Source organism: Alosa alosa, chromosome 1, assembly GCF_017589495.1.
Source record: "Alosa alosa isolate M-15738 ecotype Scorff River chromosome 1, AALO_Geno_1.1, whole genome shotgun sequence".
In the NCBI taxonomy this organism is placed as follows: domain Eukaryota; kingdom Metazoa; phylum Chordata; class Actinopteri; order Clupeiformes; family Clupeidae; genus Alosa; species Alosa alosa.
This window is the reverse complement of record NC_063189.1, coordinates 34,035,992-34,051,828: the sequence shown is the minus strand read 5'-3', so window position 1 is coordinate 34,051,828 and position 15,837 is coordinate 34,035,992. Positions and strand designations below refer to the sequence as shown.

At 42.4% G+C, this 15,837-nt stretch overlaps 2 protein-coding genes across 2 annotated transcripts in view; both read left to right on the top strand.

The window, feature by feature from the left end:
- The window catches only part of tmem131l (transmembrane 131 like), a 44,765-nt gene extending 36,062 nt beyond the window's left edge, over nucleotides 1–8,703 (top strand). The window contains exons 26-35 of the mRNA XM_048250820.1: nucleotides 89–668; nucleotides 1,546–1,676; nucleotides 1,934–2,091; nucleotides 2,544–2,744; nucleotides 5,852–5,918; nucleotides 6,216–6,328; nucleotides 7,167–7,299; nucleotides 7,464–7,540; nucleotides 7,639–7,775; nucleotides 8,183–8,703. Of these exons, the coding sequence (XP_048106777.1) occupies nucleotides 89–668; nucleotides 1,546–1,676; nucleotides 1,934–2,091; nucleotides 2,544–2,744; nucleotides 5,852–5,918; nucleotides 6,216–6,328; nucleotides 7,167–7,299; nucleotides 7,464–7,540; nucleotides 7,639–7,775; nucleotides 8,183–8,470 (1,885 nt within the window). The 3' untranslated portion in view covers nucleotides 8,471–8,703. The remainder of the gene's footprint in view (nucleotides 1–88; nucleotides 669–1,545; nucleotides 1,677–1,933; nucleotides 2,092–2,543; nucleotides 2,745–5,851; nucleotides 5,919–6,215; nucleotides 6,329–7,166; nucleotides 7,300–7,463; nucleotides 7,541–7,638; nucleotides 7,776–8,182) is intronic.
- A 1,849-nt stretch (nucleotides 8,704–10,552) lies between these two features.
- Nucleotides 10,553–14,262, top strand: LOC125298088 (toll-like receptor 2 type-2). The gene is made up of 2 exons (XM_048248757.1): nucleotides 10,553–10,672; nucleotides 11,666–14,262. Exon 2 carries the CDS (start codon nucleotides 11,685–11,687, stop codon nucleotides 14,040–14,042), a length of 2,358 nt encoding a protein of 785 aa, XP_048104714.1. The 5' UTR covers nucleotides 10,553–10,672; nucleotides 11,666–11,684; the 3' UTR covers nucleotides 14,043–14,262.
- Nucleotides 14,263–15,837: the final 1,575 nt, after the last annotated feature.

The following is a 15,837-nucleotide window of genomic DNA, read 5'->3' as shown; positions in this document are numbered from 1 at the left end:
AGAATACTTTATAACATGTAGGCAGATGTAAATGTAATCACTGTTCTGTTTATTACATGATCCTTAACACACTGTGTACTTTTCACAGCAAAATGAAAGGAAGCTGCAAAACCTACACAGACCCGTGCCAGGCCTCTGACAAAGGGAAGGGCCGAGGCTCTCCAGTGGTGGCCAACGGGCCGACCAGGAGCCAGGCCTCTTCCAAGAAGGGTTCCGCCGGCCCCTCCCAGCCCCAGAGGAAACACAAAGTGTCCGTCCTCTACGGGAAGTACAAAGTAAACACGAGCACCAACTTGAATGCCGCTGCCCCTCCCTCCCCCACCCCCCCCCCCTCCCCTCGCCCCGTGTCTCCCAGCCTCCCTGTGGACGAGGAGCGGCCAGCAGAGCAGGTGTCGGAGCAGAGCGTGATGGACACCCGCAACAACAACAGCATCCTCCTCAGCCACGACGTGCTGGACGAGAGGCCGGCCCCGGCCGAGAAGAGGCCGCCACTCAAGGAGCCCAGGGAGAAGGAGACGCTTATGTTTCCCATGGAAACGCACCTGATCTTCCCAGAGAGCCCCTGCCCCGCCCCAGCCTTCAAAGCCAGCCCACTCCCGGAGGTGCCCCCAGAGAAAGAGAGCGCTGTGAAGAGGGACATGGCAAAAAGGGACAACATACAGGTGGAGGTAAATCCACATGAACATACAGGTGGAGGTAAATGCACATGAACATACAGGTGGAGGTAAATCCACATGAACATACAGGTGGAGGTAAATGCACATGAACATACAGGTGGAGGTAAATCCACATGAACATACAGGTGGAGGTAAATCCACATGAACATACAGGTGGAGGTAAATCCACATGAACATACAGGTGGAGGTAAATGCACATCAACATACAGGTGGAGGTAAATGCACATCAACATACAGGTGGAGGTAAATGCACATCAACCAGTAATGCCTTTGCACACCAAATTTTTTGTCCAAATTTTTCTGGGTGTTCTAGATATACATGGTAAGGAAAAGTTATTTTCTGCTGCACAGTTTTGTATTTTGAAGGCCACTTATTAAGAGTTTTAGAATGTTGTAATATTAATTTTATCTGAACCTGTCATTCCAAAGCTTCAAGTCTTGAATGACCCTCCCTGTTCAACAGCACACACACACACACACACACACACATATATATATATATATATATATATATATATATATATATATATATATATATATATATATATATATATATATATATATATATATATATATATATATATATATATATATATATATATATATATATATATATATATATATATATATATATATATATATATATACCCCAACACTAAACACTACCCCAACCCTAAACACTACCCCAACTACCCCCTGGAATATGGAATACACAAAAATAGACCTGCTGTGCAAAGCATTGTACTGTGTGAATGAATGATTCAGCTCCTCTCATACTTAGGAAGTGGGAATAGACCATCAAGCAATCCACTCTAATACGTCAAGTTCTTATGGATCACCAACTCTCTCTCTCTCTCTCTCATCATAGCCAAGAGACGGCCCTGGCGGCCAGCGGAAGAGAGCGGAGAAGAGCGATGCAGGTGTCCCAGTAGTCAACAGCAAGAGTGGGAAGAGAGGCTCGGGGAAGGGGCGCAGGAAAGCCACGGATATCACCACTGGGTACGTGTGGGTGGGAGACATACAGCACATACACAGGAAATTGCCACAGACATGTGTTGAACCTTAAATCCTTGATAGCTATTGCCTCGTAATAATCCCAGGAAAAAGTGAGCTGATGGGCATTAAGCTATAAAAAGCCCTGTTAACTGCCTATTTCCATATGTCATCTAGTCATTTTTAGGATGCTATGCAGCTGTTTGTGTTGGCTTCATAAGGTTAATGTCCAGTCTTAATACCATGCTTTGGCTCATGCATAGGGTCCCTGAGGCGAGTGCTGCAGTGCTGTCCGAGAGGGAGAGGGAACCGGAGCACCGAGACCTGCGCACTGCCCCCAGGCTGCGGAGCCACTGCTCCAGCGTGACCGCAGACATGCCAAAGGCAGGACCCAGCCTGGACAGCTCTCTCAAACAGAACGGTGCGTCAGTCAAGGCTGTGTCACACTCACTCTTAGTCATGCCCACTGGTTTATCTGGCCAACTCTCATTTCCTCTGTGAATGTTTCTTGCTTCCCTTTGTTCTACCTTCGAGAAATGCAGATCTAAGCGAGCTAGCTGAGGATCACCAGCTAGTTGTTGTGTAATGTGTTCCTATTGAGGATGAAACCAGTGATTCATTACATACAACTGTCACTCCTCCCAGATAGCATTTACAAGTTGACTACTCATCATACTCAAAATCAACCTTCGTTCTAAATACTTTAACATTAATCATACAGCTTAGTTTGTATGTAGAGCTGAATAGCAGTTTGATTAGGTTCCCCACTTTTAGAGAATAGAATAGAAAATTGCAGGATATGTTGTATTTCTGGTGAATTAATTTATTTTCAATGTTATTATTTTAATATTATGTTTTAATACTGTGTGGCAGGCTTGAGCCTGGCTCGGCCCAGGAGGAAGTGCCCTGAGCGTCGGCCGCAGTGGGAGTCGGGCTCGGACAGCTCGTCGGGCAGTTCATCGGGCAGCGTGCGGGCCAGCAGGGGCAGCTGGGGCAGCTGGAGCAGCACCAGCAGCATGGAGGGCGACAGGGATGCCAACACACGGCAGCACTGTGCCAACCCGGCCCGCAAACGTAAGTAGACCCATCCTCCTCCCCTAACACACACACACACACACACACACACACACACACACACACAGACAGAGACACACACACACACAGACACACACATACACATAGAGACAGAGACACACACACACACACACACACAGACAGAGACACAAACACACACACACAGACAGAGACACAAACACACACAGAATCACACACATACACAGAGACACACACACACAGAGACACACACACACACACACACACACACACACACACACCAGTGATACTGAAACGGAGAAAAAAAGTCTCCACAGTTGCACGGCAATGTCAACCATTGCATGGAAAAGAAATGCTGATTTGTAGGGGTGTAAAGATTAACCGATACGTATCGGTATCCGTTTTTAACGTGTAAGATACGGCTACATCGATATGTGAAGCCCCAGATCGAATAAAACTGAAATGAACCGGTCGTTATATCTTTTCTGCTCGCCAGACTCTCATTTACGTTGCAAGCGCTGTTCATCCCACTTCCTGTTTTGAAACTACACGTGGCACGGATTTGTGGGTAATGCAGTTCGCTTTTTGGGCTACATTCATTGCCCAAAGTTGTCAAAGGACTTCTTTACCCATACATCTACTGCAACTTAAGCACGCGGACAACTTTTGACTCGGTCGCTTGTTTGACAGTTTTACTCTTTTGTTTTTTCAAAAATCCAGCTTAAAATTAAACACTTACTATAGCATTTTCTAAACGGCAACGATAGTCTGTAGAGTAGCCTTACGCTTGATGAAGGGACATAAGGAACATTTCCTTAATGTTAAAGGAGAACTCCGGTGTGATATTGACCTAAAGTGTGTTGAAACTAGCCTGGCTAGCGCCACCACTTCTCAATGAGACGTGGTCTGGGAACCAAACGTTCATTTTCTCGTATTTGAAAAAAATGCCCAGATCCGTTTATTGGGTGCCACGGATGTCTATCAAATGCGCCTGTGCATAGCTCATCATCGCCTTGCTTTCCCCCTGTTCTGTGATTGGTTCCCTATCTCAGGCGAAAATTTGCTCCATGGTCTCCAGGCTGCCTTAGCAGCGTGAATCAAATCGCGCGCAAGGCAGCATGGGAACACCCAGGCTATGTTGAAACATGATACCGAGTGTGAACGTATGTCTCATAGCCCATCTCGGCTTGTCCCCTGCACTCCAAAATCTGGCGCTAGTTAGCCGATGCTACCAACAGCTTTTTCAATGGTGGTGCTTCGGCATCGGGCTAGCCATGCAAATAAATCACTGTTTTACACCATTTACGAGGCTCAATGTATCTCCACACTTCATTGGTAGACTTCGAGGGGCCCTGACATTTAAAACGAGACATTGAGAACTTTGAAAAAGCACTGGTAGTTTACTTGCAAGACGATTTATACAGACAGTATCTTCACGAAGTTTAGCGTTTGCAGCCATCTTGAATTTAGTCACGATAAGTTGAGCGACGAGTAAGAATGAACAGGTATGATAAGGGATCAGATTCCAAAAATAATTCAGTGGAAATGCATGGATTCCAGTTGCTGCTACTGGAAGAAACTGGAATCCAATGAAGTGTGGAGATACATTGAGCCTCGTAAATGGTGTAAAACGGTGATTTATTTGCATGGCTAGCCCGATGCCGAAGCACCACCATTGAAAAAGCTGTTGGTAGCATCGGCTAACTAGCGCCAGATTTTGGAGTGCAGGGGACAAGCCGAGATGGGCTATGAGACATACGTTCACACTCGGTATCATGTTTCAACACACTTTAGGTCAATATCTCACCGGAATTCTCCTTTAAAGAATAATTTGGCCCTTGCTGCAATGATGCACAAATTATTATTATTTTGTTCATATTCACTCAGACTTGGAACAAAATAGGCCCAGTTCATAGGCCTATTTTATTCTTGTAGGCTATATGAGAAAAGGCCAAGATTGTCTTAAGCAGTTTTATTTTATTTCGGTATTGTCTTACCTCAACAATAGGCTACAGCTCCTTGAAAACAATCAGATATAACTCTATAAAATCTATAAAGTCTATAAAATGTATTTTTTATGTTGTATTTGGCTGCTGTGTTTGACTGAAATGTAGACTATTCTTTTTTTCATTTCAATACAGCATATGATACAAACCTCAGTTTAGATAATCATATTCACACATTTGTTTTTGCCTAATTGACATGACCATGATAATTGATAATATAAAATTAATGTGCACCTTGAGCAAATGATAAAAAATCTTTCAGAAAAAATCTTGCTTTCCATTCTTCAACTGCATCGAATTGCATCGCATCGAATCCCATGTATCTAGATGTGAATCGTATCGTCTTTAACATGAGAGATTCACACCCCTACTGATTTGGTTTCAGATCAACAAATCTGGCAAACATAGAAGATAAACAGAGGAACAGAAAAACCATACTTCGAGTCTTGGGCTATGTTTACACTGACAGTTAAATTCAGATTTTGCTCCCATGTGGCACAATTCTGATGTGCAGCATTGACATGTAAACAGGACAAAAGCACACAGATTCCAAATCAGTTTCAGGCCTCATTCAAATGTGGAAATAAATCAGATATGAATCAGATATGTGCCAATGCGTTGAAAATGCCTACCTTAACGTTTCCTTTACGTTTTGGCATTTACATTAACATGCAATGTTGCTTTTGGTTTCACTTGAATGCACCACCGGACTTCTCAAGATACTTTGGAAAAGAAAGTAAACAACTAGCCACTGAAATACCCGAATGCACGTTTATTTTGTGCATTGTCAGTGCCGTCTTTTTTTTTTTGCTTTCATTTCGGTGACCAAAATTCCTCTGGTGCGCATGCAGATTCAAGTGTTATACAAGTTAGTAAACCATGTAAACACAGATATCGGATATGGGCCACTCTCAAACATAGATGCAAACAGGCAGTCCCAAAAATCGGATGTAGGCAGAAAATCAGAACTGTGCATCAAGGCCTGCCGCTGTAAACACAGCCTAATAGAGGTGCTCACTCTAGTTAAAAGGGCTTTTCACCTAACAGTATAGGTTTCTCACATTAAACTGTAACCCGTCACATTGCTGTCTGAGCTAAACTGATTGCAATGTTTTTCTCTAGGAGACAACATGCAAAACAGCCTTCACCCAACAGATCAGATGATCAATCCCAGTTATAAAACTCAGAGGTAAGACCACAACATAAAGTCAGAAAACGTGTACTTTCTTTTTAAATCACTTCTGATAGTCTTGCTCAAATATTCCAATTTAATTCTGTGAATATTCCTATTTCATTTTGTAAATAGATCATATTCTTGTGTCCTCTGATTATAAACATTCCCTGAGTACATTGAGATTATGAGATGATCCATCAGCACTAGCTTCTTAGCAAACCCCTCCAAGGTCATGGCTGGATCCTGAGCTGTGGTGTTGGCGGTGGTACAGTGTACTGTATGGAACTGACCTCACCTGTGTGTGTGTCCCAGCATGAACTGTCTGTACCGGAAGGAAGTGTGCCAAATCCCAGAGCCCACTCCCCCTGTGCCTACTTTTGCGCCAAGCTTTGCTGCCGTGGCAGCCGGGGCTGACAGGAATATGGGTAAGTAAAGATATCATGGCTGCGCTTCAGTTTATCACCTCTGCTAAAGGTTGCTGTTAGAGGTTGGATTTAGTGTGGTGTGGTTTGTCTGTCTGTCTGTCTGTTTCTCTGACGGTGAGTAGGATTATGCAAAAGCTACCGGCCCAATTTTCATGACATTTGTTGGAAAGAGGGCCAAGGAGGAGCCAGTTTAAATGAGTGGGCTCACACAGGGTGCCTTGATGAATTTGGTTTAATTTCCACTGGCCTTTGCAGAGGGCTGCTCTCTCTCTCCGGGTGCCCCTCAAAGTTGATTTGAACAGTGCAGTGGATCACCTGGTCATCAGTTGATTTGAACAGTGCAGTGGATCACCTGGTCATCAGTTGATTTGAACAGTGCACCTGGATCACCTGGTCATCAGTTGATTTGAACAGTGCACCTGGATCACCTGGTCATCAGTTGATTTGAACAGTGCAGTGGATCACCTGGTCATGTGATTGTAACCTCCAGTACTCTTTTGAAGAAGATTAACTATATATTCTGTAGCACAGTGGTAGCTGCAAGTTATTCTCCTCACATACGACAGGTTGCAAATGTGGACAGTGTGTGAAAGTGTCTGTTGTCAAAATAGCCAGATCAAATCAGAGTCTGCACAACGTTCTCTGCTCTGAAGGCTCCAGGAGCAAAAAAAAAAGAAAGCTCTTGACAAACCATGTTTTGACCAGTTTTTGGACAATACATTTTGGATTTATGTATTGATTATGCTTGATAAAAAAATCCACAGTATGTGGTATTGCTACAATAGATTATTTACAAAACTTTATGGACCAAAGTGGTTCTTTTTTGTTGCGTCCCTAGACGTGCCCAGCTCATACGTGCCAGAAGAGACATGGTCTGCCCCCTCTGTTCCTTTGACCAATGAGTTCCGGTACAACATGACCGAGTCGCTGCCTTTCGTACCTCAAAGCCCAACGCCCTCTCCCTATAATGGGTAAGATCCCTTTTTATGGGATTTTTATAAACATATTTCTGTGTATTTTTTTTTTTTCTCTTGCTTTTATTACCTTCTTGCAGTGTTAACGTAACTCTGGAGAGCTTTTCTCAGAGTGCTGTCTGCTGAATATAAATTTTGCTTTACCAACCATTTTTCTAAAGTTTTCCATGGAATGGCATGAACAACCAATGCAACAGCACTTACCCATACAACAGCCAGAGCAACTACATGGCAGCGGGTAAGTGAGCCTCTGGAGTCGGGTCATTTTCTCCACATGGGACCTTCACCCTCCAGACTGCATTTCTCATATTTACACCTATATCTTTGGCCACCTAGGGAATGCCCACTTCAAGAGTACTTTCACGTGTCGCGAGAGCCAATCAGTGCCCTTCAGCCATCAGCCAGCATGGGGGGAGGATGGTGGTCAGGAGGCGCCCTCCTCCTGGGACCTGGCCGGATGTGTGGGCAGCAAGGTGAGGCCTTCACAGTGTCACAACATGTGGTGGAGCTCTTGGTGTGAGCGGGTGTGAGCCTGTAAATCTCGGCAAAAAGGTCAATCGTTTAATTTTGGGGGAACATAAGTTGTAGGTGTGATGTAAATACCTATGATCAACTAAATGGGGCTGTATCCTAAGCAGGTAAAATTATCTGATGTTTTCATGTCATTTCCTTGCGTTTTTAAATGCATTTGCTGCACGTCTATTCTACTTGTGTGAGTTGTGTTAAGTTATTATGCATGACGTTGGCGCCCAGTGCCTCACTAATCACCTCTATTTTAAGTGCATGTAATAAAAACAGGTGTTTCCTGTAAGACAGTAGCCGTCTTGTTACTTCTCTTGTAAATCCCCTTTTGCTCTTTTCGCCGCCCTCTCTCTTGCAGCCCTATTTCCCCGGCACGCGCAGCCTCTCCCCCATGTCCAGTCTCTTCGGCTCCATCTGGACCCCTCAGAGCGAACCCTACCAGAGCCACTTCCACCAGGAGCGCTCGGCACCCGTCTCCCCCCACACCTCCTTCAGCCGGGAGCCCGGCAGCGGCTGCCCTCCCAAGCAGTACTCCAGCTTTAACCCCTTCGGCCCCCACATGAACCTGGACATCTGGAACTCTTCGTCCAGCCGCAGCTCCAACTCCCAGCTGTCAAACGACTCGGGTTACTGCGGTGACATCTGACAATTTGAGGAAAAAGAACAATGATGCAAAACTTACGATGACGGCAAAGACAAGCGAAGAATGTGCTTTTATCAATAACGGGGAATAATGTGAATATTCTTTTTTTGTTCTTCTTCTGTTACCTTTTTTTTTTCTCAAACATTCAATGTCGTGAGAAGTTAAACATATGTTGTATATTTTTCTAGATGTTTTGCAGTTTTGATCAAAAAATAAAAAAAAGGTTTTGTATTTGATTTTGCTGACTGACTTTCTCCCTTTGTTCACCACTGCCAGATAGCCTGAACATGCTCACAGTCTCGTTGCATGCAATATTATTTAGTTTGTTTAATTTCCATGCTGCCTACATCTTGATAATCATATTTGCATAGCCAATAAATTGTTCTCATGAAAACAAAAGGGATTGGAGAAGTAGAGTTAGACCGATTTGAAAAGTCATCAACACTATTGGACTTAAAGGAGCAAAGCTTAGGAAACTAAACATAGGCAGGGAGTAGGAGATACTACTCTGAGAATAACTACACTGAGAATACTAAGTTTGACATCAAAATAGTAAGATAAATATTTTACTTTTGCTGAATATAACCTATAACGTGGAATCAGTTTTAGTTATTATGACTTTTGTATTAACCGGGCGGTCATATAGGTTTAGTCAGATTTTTTCTTTTCTTTTTGCATGTCCAAATTTCTGTCAAGGATTCGGGGACACTGAAAGACCGGGTACACAAAACTTGGTGGGCATGTAACCCCACATGGATAGCATGGAACCATCGTTTTTTTGTTTTGATCTGTAGCCCAGCTGGACTGGACCCCGAAGGAGGGTAGGGCAGACACAGTTTTCTGTGAATATCTCGAGAACCGTGGGGTTTAGGGGGACCATTTTTTTTTGTATGTTGATCTTAAGGGGCCATGTCAACCCATTCCATAACCACTCATTTCATGTATAGCCACCTAGTTAAACACAAAAAAGTAAAAAATGAGGTGTTGTAATCGCAGGTATCTGTGACCTAACATAGTCAAAACTGCACAAAATTGGAAGTGTAGGATCATTATGACCCTCTGAATGCACACCAAGTTTCGTGGAATTCCGTTCATGGGGGGCCACACAATAAATTAATTTATGTTACTATACACCAACTGGCCTGTAGGTGGCCGGAGACAGTTTTCTGTAAATATCTCGAGAACCGTAGGGCCTAGGGAGGTCCACCTTTTTTTTGTATGTTGGTCTTAAGGTGGCATGTCAACCCATCTCATTACCACTTATTTCATGTATAGCGCCACCTAGTTAAAAATTAAAAAGCAAAGAATTAGGTGTTTTCATCACAATATCTCTGGCTGACATGGTCAAAACTGCACGAAATTGAAAGTGTAGGATCATTATGACACCTTCCGAATGCATGCCAAGTTTTGTGAACTTTCGTTCATGGGGGGGCCTTACAATAAAATGATTTATGTGTACATTTAGTGACCGTACACCAACAAGGATTCCTGGGACACTGAAAGACCGGGGTACACGAAACTTGGTGGGCATGTAACCCCACATGGATAGCATGGAACCATCGTTTTTCGTTTTGATCTGTAGCCCCCCGCTGGACTGGACCCCGAAGAAAGGAGGGTAGGGCAGACACAGTTTTCTGTGAATATCTTGAGAACCGTAGGGCCTAGGATGACCAATTTTTTCTGTATGTTTGCCTCCAGGGGTCATGTTAACCCATTCCATGTGCACACATGTGCATAAACAGATACACACGCACACACATACATTCACAGTAATCATACGTATGACACATACTCACACAGTAGACATATGTACGCATGCACGTCTATTCTACTTGTGTGAGTTGTGTTAAGTTATTATGCATGACGTTGGCGCCCAGCGCCTCACTAATCACCTCTATTTTAAGTGCATGTAATAAAAACAGGTGTTTCCTGTAAGACAGTAGCCGTCTTGTTACTTCTCTTGTAAATCGCCTTTTGCTCTTTTCGCCGCCCTCTCTCTTGCAGCCCTATTTCCCCGGCACGCGCAGCCTCTCCCCCATGTCCAGTCTCTTCGTAGTCAACTATGAATCATTTGTGTGTAGACAATGCCAACTGACTGTCACGAGTCCACTCCCCAAGAGAAGCCCTACATGAAGTTCTCCTATGCAGTAGGCTACAAAACAACTAAATTGAAAGCTGCTTATTTTTGTTGGAAATATTCTCAAGGTAAGCTACTTGATGAATTTAGATGTGAAAACATTTTACATTTTCTATTGCACAAGACATTCATCACTTTAGAATTGTATGGTTCTATCTATTTTTGTCAGAATTGAGTTAATGACATTCTTATTCTGTGATAACTTAATAAGGTGAGGTGTTTTTTGAAGTTGTGAGCATTTTTGGACATATCTAAGATGTTTGTTCCACTTGTCAGTTTACTATGGAATTCTAAAACTTTGATACTCAATATTTTAGAAGTACACAGAATGCAGATATAACCTTATAATGCCAAGGGGATGCATTGTATGCCATTTCATATTTTTAGATAAATACTAGCAGAAGTGAAAGTATTCATTACAGATTACTTCCAACCAGCTGCTCACTGGCAAGTGTTAACCATTCCTTCCTGGTTTCATCTTTTTAAAGGCACACTGGCTCTTTAAAATGTGACATCCTCAGTCCATATTCATAAGAGGGGAATTTGTCATTATTTTTTGTTGTAACAGTTATGTACCAACGATAAATTGAAAGCATGTGAGTCTGCCTTGTTGACTATGTTTGGCCACATTGGCATTCTTGCACTTGGATACAGAATTAAGTGTAGGCTACATACATTCTCTTAATAAGCATATCAGATTTATAAATTTTTCTAAGAAGGCCTTCAACATAGGCCTACTATACACAATCTCCCTATTCTGATTCATTGGTTAAATAGTGAATCGAGCAAAGACCATCAGGACGGGACATTGTTCTTTCCTAATTAGGTCCCTAATACACTGTAAGTTCATGTATTTGCCTGATTTAAGTTTAAGTTCCAACAATTGATTTGTTTTAATGCGCAAATCCATGTTGCTGTTTAACATTGGCTGCATTCTGATAACTGTGTTGTCATAGAAATGATTATGAGATTAATACTCCAGATGCCCTGATAACTACACAGTGCATTAATGATATAATTCATAGAAATTGCATATAACTAATCTATATTTGTATTTTCAGATCTGTCAGGGAGAACAAGATGTTCGTTTTACTCACTCTACTGACACTCAGCTGGGGTTGGTGTGTGTCCCCTCACCCAAGACCAAAGTGTGATCGATGCAATGAAAACTTTGTTTGTGACTGCACTTCTTTAAATCTACAGGAAGTCCCTGCTATCTCCACAACATCAGTCATAAGCCTGGACCTCTCCTTTAATGAAATCAAGACTATAGGGCAGGATGACTTCTTTGAGTACAGTAATCTACATGTACTGATTCTGAGGGGAAATATGATATCCTCAATTGCAGAACAAGGTTTCTTAACTCTCAGAAAGTTGGAGGTTTTGGACTTGTCAGATAATCAATTAAATGGTTTGTCTGAGATGTGGTTTAAGAGTCTCTCCTCCCTTCATCATCTAAATCTTTTGGGAAATGAGTATAAAACATTTGGGGGAAAGACTCTGTTTCGCTCAATGACACAGCTTAGTACTCTAATGGTTGGGAATGGATTTCTTGCCTCAGTTTCTAAAGATAGCTTTATCGGACCCAACCATCTTCAGAGCTTTGTATTTCATGGCAGCAATTTGCAGAACTACCAACCAGGTAGCTTCAGCCAAATCAACTCCATTGATGAAGTCACTGTTAGCATCAACGGTCCATTTCAGATAAACACAAGTCTTACAACAGACATCTTGAGAGATCTTTCACGTCCTGAGACCAAAATCATTTTGTCAGATTTAAGAATCAGCTGGCAACAACTGAAGCCTTTTCAAGTGATCTTTCAGAAGGGTGTCAAAAACTTTCTCTTGAGAAATCTAAGCTGCAACATGGACACTATCGGTGAACTATTTGCTATGACACACATGTCAGAACTGACCTCTATTGGCTTGGAGGATTCAGAGTTTAATGGAGAGCCAACCCTCTCTATGGAATTTCCAGAACTTCCCCATATTCGTGAAATATATATAAAAAATGTTAAAATTGAAAAGTTTTATATCTTTCCAGCACTCATCTGTGGTAACTTTTTGTGCCTTCCCGTGCTGAGATTTGCATCTCAGCTCAAGCGGCTGATAATAATTGATAGCAATTACTTTGCAATGCCATGCTTTCAATCACTCCTTTTTATCAGTCTTGAATACCTTGATATTAGTAGAAACCAATTTAGTGATCTAACAGTTCCAGAGGCATTTTGCCATGGTCAATGGACTTTTCTAAATCTTGTTACATTTAATGTTAGCAGTAATTACTTGAAGTCCTTCGACACCCTGAGCCACCTCTTCAGAGGAATGGAGAAGCTGGCTGCTCTTGATGTGAGCCTGAATGTTTTCCGCACTATGCCCCTGATCTGTGTCTGGCCCCTGTCTCTCCGCTACCTGAATCTCTCCTCATGTCAGTTAAGAGGAGTGACCTCATGTCTCCCGCAGACTCTACATATCCTGGATTTGAGCTATAATGACCTGATGGTATTTAATCAAAGCATATCAGACTTGACTGAGCTCCATCTATCTGGAAACAGATTCAAGACCTTACCAGAGGGAAAACTCTTTGACCGGTTGGAGGTGCTCTACATCAAGAGCAACCCTTTCATATCCTTCAGTCAAAACCAGATAAGGAACTTTGGTGGGCTCGGGATCTTGGAGGCTGGTACAGACACGTATGTGTGCTCTTGTGAATTTGTGAACTTCTTCAACCATGAACTCGGTCATTTAGTTAGTTTAAAGGACGGTAGGCAGGCATACATCTGCAGTTCACCATTTGCACTGAGAGGGACAAAAGTTAGCGATGCCCAACTCTCTGTTTTCGAGTGCCATGCAGCGTTGGCCTTCTCTGCCCTGTGTGTGTTTGTGCTTGTGGTCGTCATTGGTGCCATGGTGATGTGTCACAAGCTTCACATGATTTGGTACGTCCGAATGACATGGGCATGGCTGCAGGCCAAACGGAGGCCTGTGGCCCGCAAGGATCAGGTGTGCTATGACGCCTTTGTGTCCTACAGTGAGAGCGATTCGGAGTGGGTGGAGGAGCTGCTGGTGCCAGAGCTGGAGGGCGCCCAGCCGCCATTCCGCCTCTGCCTGCACAAACGTGACTTCCTGCCAGGGGGCTGGATTGCGGACAGTATCATGGCGGCCATGGAGAAGAGCCACAAGATTCTTTTTATAGTGACCCAGCACTTTGTCCAGAGCGACTGGTGCCGTTTAGAGTTGGAGTACTCACACTTCCGACTGTTTGATGCAGGCATACTCATCCTCCTTGAGCCTATTCCCGACTCAACAATTCCCAAAAGGTTCTGCAAGCTGCGCAAGGTCATGAACTCAAGGACCTATCTGGAATGGCCCGAGGAAGGCAATGAAAGATCCAGATTCTGGCAGTCTCTTAAAGACACTTTACATATGGCTGAATAATGTCTGGTACTATCAGCTCAGTATCAATGGACGTAGTTTGCTAAGTATCTATTGTGCTTTATCGCATAGAGAAGCATTTACTAACATTAATAACTGGTTTTAGAGACAAATTAAATTGGATTGCTTTGTTTCCTTTTTTTATTTTTTATTTTGTTCACTTCACAATGCTTTATCTTGAGTATTGCCTACTGTTTAATAAAACTAAAGCTACTTCCCTTTACATTGGACCAATCCAATCACAGCAGCAGTCTTTGTCAAGACTTGGGTTTCTGTGGTTAGCTATAACGGTAATACAAGGGAACCAAAAACAAAAAAGGAGAACAGCACCAAAACATAAATGGCAAGGACAAAAGAATATCTGCAACTGAATCACAAAACAGCAAATGGCTAATCTTGTCTCTAAAAAACAAATGGTAACACTTTACTTGACAGTATCGACATAAGAGTGACATGACACTGTCATGACACATGAAACCTGACCCTAATCTCTAACCCTAATCCTAACCCCAATTCTAAACCTAACCCTAACCTTAAACCTAACCCTAATCTTAACCCTAATTTCTTATGACAAAAAACGAATGTCACTTAATTAAAGAAGTGTTATGTCATAAACGTTTATGACTTGTTTATGACTTGTTTATGACACGTTCATGACAGTGTCATGTCACTCCTATGTCAACACTGTCAAGTCAAGTGTAACCAAACACTTTTCATAAAGTTTCTGCTGATAATGCAAAAAGTATTTTATATTTAATGATAAAGATATTATGCCATGTCAGTTGTTGAATTCAAATGAATCCTAATTATTGTATAGGCCAGTGGTCCCCAAACTATGGCCGGTGGGCCGGATACAGCCTCATTTTGGGTGGCCCCCCAAAACATGTCCGTGGTATATAGCATCTGGCCCGCATGGCAGTACGACATCGTCAAACTATAACCTCCGTAATTTCCCCCATTCACTCTCTATGGCGAGTCTTAACAGTACACATACTCTTTTTGTCCACTGGTGGTTGTTTTGGCGCTGTTTCGCGTTTGCCATCGAAAACGGAATGAAATGTAGGCCTACCTACCTGCAAACAATGTAAGAGACCTATGTTGACTGCATCAGTGCTCAAAGTATTCTACAAGTTTATCAATTAATTGTTAATAACTAACTAACTTCTATTCAAGTCATATTTCTGGGACTTTCTGGGATAATTATTTCTATTTTTTATTCACTCATTCAAATGTTCATACAAATTCACAAAGTTCTCATCAGGTGAGTGAAAGTGGTAATTTCAGATGTTTTTGCCAGCACTTTATCAAGTTCTCATTGAACTTCAAATTATTTGTAGGATATTGCTTGTTCACAACTTGAGCTGTGTATGCAAAGACACAGAGTTCAGAGTTCACACATTTTGAATAAAATACACTTTTGGGACTCTCTGCTAATACTTTTGGGAATGCTATTTTTTTTATTAGTATTATTTCATTTGAGCTATATTTTACACTGATATGGCATGATTGCAATATAAACACAGCTAACAATGGTATTAAATTGCAGCCTATGATTAAATGGAATGGAATGGAATATTCAACTAAGGTAGACTGCTGTTGTTCACAGCACTAAGCTATTTATGGTTACTAATATACTCCGAGTCTCTGGCCCTCTCTTAGAGCCAGGCATAGTGAGCTGGCCCTCGGAAGAAAAAGTTTGGGGACCACTGGTATAGGCTATAGTCCCTGGTGCATTTTTTAGTGCTTATTTTGCATAAGTATCAGCTGCATGAATTCATAAATTTCCCTGGCATGTGAC